The sequence below is a fragment of the Haplochromis burtoni genome, unplaced genomic scaffold, assembly GCF_018398535.1.
Source record: "Haplochromis burtoni strain Fernald_Lab_line unplaced genomic scaffold, NCSU_Asbu1 Contig_1684, whole genome shotgun sequence".
Lineage (NCBI taxonomy): Eukaryota > Metazoa > Chordata > Actinopteri > Cichliformes > Cichlidae > Haplochromis > Haplochromis burtoni.
In genome coordinates, this window is record NW_024584045.1 from 1 (window position 1) to 5634 (window position 5634).

Sequence of the window (5634 nt, forward strand, 5' to 3'; positions counted from 1 at the left end):
CTGTGTCCTGTTTGTTTGTATATGTGTCTTTCTGGCTGCTGTTACAACCAAATTTCCCCTTGTGGGACAATTAAAGGATTATTCTATTCTATTCTTAAATCATCAGGCACCTTGTGTGTAGTTCAGCCGTTGTGTTTTCACATTACTTCACTGTAAATAAAGTGTGTGTTCCTTTCATTCTCCGTGCCTCCTGTGCCGTTCATTCTCCTGATGTACGCTCGGCCGTGACACTCCTAATTCTTTAAACATCGATCTGAACGTATGAAACCACAGAGTGAAGCTTGACTAACATCTTTTGAGCTGCTTAATCTTTGGATTCCTACCATATATTCAAAGACCAAGGCAAGAACACAAGTACACACACTGAGAAACAGCCAGAGTTAGCTAGTTTAACGTGACCATGTGAATAGCTGACAGAGGAGGTGGGAATGCAGGAGAGCACAAACACTGGGAGCAGGGAAATTCTACTTTGTTAAATTTTACATGCTAGAAGTGCACGTAACCTGGCAAGGATGCTGATGTAGATGCTAATTAGCACTAAGCTAACTCTGTTACAGAGTGTTAATATCGTACACGGTCCCTTTTCAAACAAAACCAATTAGATAAAAATAAAAACAGCACCTTTAATATTATTATCATCATTACTCCAGGATACAGGGTAAAGTGTTTCTTTAATGTGGCCCACACGTGCTCCTTCTGTGGACCTGATTTCATTGGTTAGCTGTTTAAACCAGTAAGTACCACCAACAAAGGCGGCTCACGACCAAACCAATATGTATATTCCCAAAAACATGCTCTCAGCTGGTCACAGTTCAGCAGCTAACCTTATAATAAGCATCATATAGAAATGTTAAACAGTGAGATTATCTAAACTGTGACATGAGTGCAGTGTAAACATGCCAACTTCAGGAACTTATCTCAGCTGCTGCAGGACAAGAAACATGTCTTTGGACTGTAGGAAGCATAAAGCAGCCAGTGGACAGCATGAGATCCAGTATTAAGGACAAACTGCTTTGATCTCAGTCTAACAGGCTGGTTTATCAGTCTACTTTAGGCTTCACTGACACACGTGGACCATCACACATTTGTAGTGACTGTCTTCACTCCACTGTGGCCTCCTGAAGACCGACCTCTCCACTTTCACTGCCTAAAGAACAGAAAGGACACAGAGCAGAGCATAAGGACAGACACATGTGAGTGTGACCCTCCATCATCTCCTCTGCTGTGTAACCAGCAGCTCCTCACCCCTGCGTCCAGTGTTTCTCTGACTTAGAGCTCAACTGCTTGATCTATAAGGCGGTTTGCTTTTTGCTAAAGACACACAGACACACAGAGACACAGAATCACATACCTTCTTTTTAGCCGTCTTCTACCATCAATATTTGCGAACACCCAAGCGAAAGCCCACAGGAATAGAAATGATGATCGCAACAATGACGCATGCCACTGTGATTATTGTTATGTTGTTGGATTTGTATTCTATCAATAAGAAAAGACAGAAGCACAAAATCAAAACCCAGCACATCTGAAGAAATGTCCCACCAACGTGCCCTGAACTCTGAGCTGGATCTTTAGTACTGACTGCTAGATTGGATCACCTGGAGGGTTGCCCTGCTGTGACTGGTTGTTAGGTTACAAGTGTGACCTTCTGTCATGCTCTGATGGTGGCATTTCTTTTATTTCTTTCTTCATTTTTAGTTCACTCATAACACTTGATTCAGATATCAGTATGTATCTACAGCACTGACCTCTGACATAGAGCTTCACTTGTTTCATCAGCAGGATGTTTCCCTCCCTGCTGTAGACGGTGCAGGTGTAGATGTTTGTGTCTTTCTCTGTGGGGCGGTCCAGGAACAGACTGAGGTCTCCAGTTTTCACCAGGTTTGCATACATCTCTGTTCGGCCTCTGTAATCCTTACTCTGTTCAACTGGCTGGTCCAGGCCATCTTGAAATACATGGACCCTATGATCACCACTGTCCATCCACTCCACTTTTGCATCTTCAGCCAGATGAAGTGTGGTTTTGCAGGGCAGCTGGACAGACCCCACCCCTGAATCCACCTCCTCTCTGTCAGCTGAGAGCACAACAAAGCACATCATGAGCTGTACAGACAGAAGAAAATCCTGAAGTTCATCTTTACTGCAGATCAACCAGGTGTCCTTTCTGATGAACTGTGATGCAGGATTTAAATTGAAATCAAAGAACTGAAGATCGCTGATGGACTGTGTGATATTCAGCTCCTGCACAGTAAAAATGAATGTATATAGTTTTGCGATGGCCAGTGGCTGAGCTGTGGTCTAGTTCAAAAAGCAGTAGATTGCTTCTGTGTGTGCCTTTGATGATTACTGACTTCATCAGAGGGGACTCTAGAGACTTCACTGAGCTTTGAGGGCACCACCTCCACGTGTGCTTCACTCTGTGTTTTCTGGCATGTGAATTAGACACTTAGTCAGAATTACTTGATCTCACACTCTGGTATCGTTCAACATTGTTTCTCAGCATGCAGCACATTTTGAATTTCCCTGAAAAAGAACCAACAAGTCTGCAGGAATGAAAGAAAACAGAAGATAATCTCCTTGCAGATGAAATAAATGTAGCTTCAAATGCAGTTATTCTTACATTTGAACCGTTGGTCTGACCAGTGAATGTGATCAAAGGCGGGATTCAGATTTCCATGTTTTGGTGGGAGGTTTGTGTTCAGCTCTTCCAGTTTGCTAAAGTTTGGGTGAGTGACACAGAACGACTCATGAACTGCATTATGGGTACTGTAGTATAAGAGGATAAACAGACATAGACCTCTGAAGAGTATTGACCTTTGACCTGGAATTATAGGTGTTGAGGTTTGTGGCTGACCTTTGACCTGCAGCTGTACATCTGTCAGTCTCCGTTCTTTCCTCCCATCACTGAGGGTGCAGCTATATTTGCCGCTGTCGGTCAGTTGTGGTTTTCTCAGAGTGAGGCTGAAGTCTAAAGAGTCCAGAGCATCAGGCCTCATCGACGTGCGCCCACTGTAACGCCGGTTTTGTCCTTTAAGATCATCTCCTTCTTCTCGTCGTACGTGGACGGTTGTGGGATCGAGATCATTGCGGGTCCACGTCACTGTGGGATTGTCGTCAGGTATAAAACCTGAGTGCTGACAGGGCAGCTGGACAGACTCTGCCTCTGTATTTCCTTCTACCTCCACAGCCAGAGCATGCTGGGAAACTGAGGACACAAAACAAAAAGAGCACAAATTAACTGCATGCTGTGGGTTCAACCATCCTCAAATCAACAACAAGGCACTTATCATAGATGGTTTAGTCATCTTAGTAATAATAAAGTATAACATATGTTGGCTCCTGATGATGGCTCCTGGGAACATTCAGGTTTCTTCTTCTAGTTCCCTGTGATGAGTGGAGGACATCGTCAGGAGATCCGACCCTGAAAGTTCACTAGAGGATCAGCCACAGCTGAACACTGTGGATTTTACATGTTGGATTTATCATTTTGGCTTTTCTCTGCTCATTTTTACCGTGTTGGATTTTAACCTCCAAGGATTTGGTTCCCTTCCTGTGGGATTATATCCACACAGATCAGAGATTAGTGCATCTCCAGACCTCAACGTGCTCCTCATCCTCTCTCCTCTCCAGGTCAGCATTAGAAATCACCATTAGTAGATTCATTAGATAAGAATAATTTAGGTGATTTGATAGACTGGTAAAACCTCTGGCCTTAAAACCTAACAGATCCTTGGGGCCTATTTTACAGGCGACTAAACTATAACCTGGTCAGTTATCAAGTTCACAGATTTAGAGCAGCTGATGATGGATGTGACTGAAGGTGCTTGGCTGCAAGGCCACCCTGGCAAGCATAGCTTTAGTGAAAGCAGGATCCACATTCGGACAGCAGTCAGAGCTGGGTGAGTCTCCTGCCCTCCTCCACCCGAGCTCTGTTTCCCTACTGGCAGTGATACTCGTGGGATCAGAGACTTCGACCTATAAGCAGAGAGCCGTTCCAGACTTTCCTGTACTGGGGTTCATAGTACAATCTACAGCAGAGCCCGTGGTGCTCTTTCCTTATCCCTGTATTTAGTTTAGAAATGGTGCAAAATTCTCATATGGATACAAATTTTGTAACTGTTAAGTTACGTCACTGAATTTACATGTAATGTATGTACATGTTTGGCCCTGTGTAGATTAAAGAACATCCAAAATATATTAAAGCTTGTGCACCGAATTTTAAACTCAGTAAAGGTGGATGCTGTACAATCAATCCACCTTAAAAACAAACAGGTCAAATAAATCATCAGACCCTCCAAGTTACCACCATACCCATGCCTGTTCTGACCACAGCTGTGACTAGATTTTAAATAATGATGACAATCACTGCATCATTGACAGTAACAGCATTTCACATGTATAAATACAGTAAATGATTCATATATAACACCTGTGATAATAACATTACCGTTCATGAGGAGCAGAAATAGCAGAAACATCTTCCGCCTGGTGTTTCTGTTAAATCTTCAGCAAACACAATGAAACACAACCTAAACTCACTGACAGCCAGAACAGAAACTGCTGACGCACAAAGAAAAGTTTACTTTCACTTCCAGAACAGTCTCTGTGTGTATACCACAACTCAGGAACAATAGGACATGAGGGTACTTCTGACACTGGAAACAACATCTCACCGATTTCACAGTTAGACAGTAAAAGGTGTTCACATTTTTTTACAGTGTAACATTAGATGATACCTGTTTGTCCAATTCAAACATCCGATTAAACTTCAAAGTTTTCTTTAAAGCAGTGTTTTCTTTACACACAAACTCACTGGCTTCACTTTAAGTTAGTGATGAAGTGGACTTATGTCTCTTTACTACAAATATAAACACATTTCATTGTTTCTGAAAATGATCAAAGTAAAAAATTCAATAACGCTCTATGAACTTACATCTTGACTCAGTTCCTGTTCTTGCTTCCCATCTTTAAACTTCTTCTCCTTTTCTGTCTCAGTTTGAAACACAGGCCCTTTTATTGTTGTTAACTAAGCGTAAGGACGCATGTGCGTGATGTATCCTGGGCTGTGATATAGTGCCTCAAGTGGCCTGTGTGGGTAAGACAGGGAGGATCCAAGAAAAAAGACGAGGGACCCTCAGAGGCCTCTGTGTGTAATAATCTAGCTGATCCTTGTGAAGGAAACGCTCCATATGTTGATATTTTATCTCCTTGTAATCAGTCAGCAGGTGATATTTTATTACACAGCAAACTCAGAACACTAGTTGTGACTACAGCAGAGAGCTCATCTGTAAGTGTACCAGGGTTACAGTCCATCTCAGTTAAATGCTTGCAGGCTGCTGCCATGATGTCTGTACTGTTGTTTGACCTCTTCGAAAGCTAAATCATACTCACAAAGAAAACAAGCCTGAGGACACGCTGATGCAGGAAATCCCACCAACACCAGCTCTCTCACTAACTGAAGGATTGCAGAATTAATCTATTTTCTGTTAAATTTACTGAAGCTTGTCCAAAAGCAAAGCAAGAAACAGAGTCCAGACTGATTTATTGATTTTATAAATGGAGGCCATCTCTGTGATCATTTACACTAAAACCATCGTAACCAAAACATTTACAGCACTTGTTATCAGCACATTT

General features: G+C 42.4%; 1 protein-coding gene across 1 annotated transcript; it reads right to left on the reverse strand.

The window, feature by feature from the left end:
* Positions 1-14: 14 nt before the first annotated feature.
* LOC102296703 (butyrophilin-like protein 2) lies at positions 15-4517 on the reverse strand. Its single transcript, XM_042217207.1, has 5 exons — positions 4448-4517; positions 2855-3205; positions 1749-2075; positions 1352-1479; positions 15-1147 (listed from the first exon to the last, which is right to left on the reverse strand). The coding sequence occupies exons 1-4, from the start codon at positions 4476-4478 to the stop codon at positions 1376-1378; spliced, it is 813 nt and encodes a 270-aa protein (XP_042073141.1). The 5' UTR covers positions 4479-4517; the 3' UTR covers positions 15-1147; positions 1352-1375.
* Between the last annotated feature and the right edge of the window lie 1117 nt (positions 4518-5634).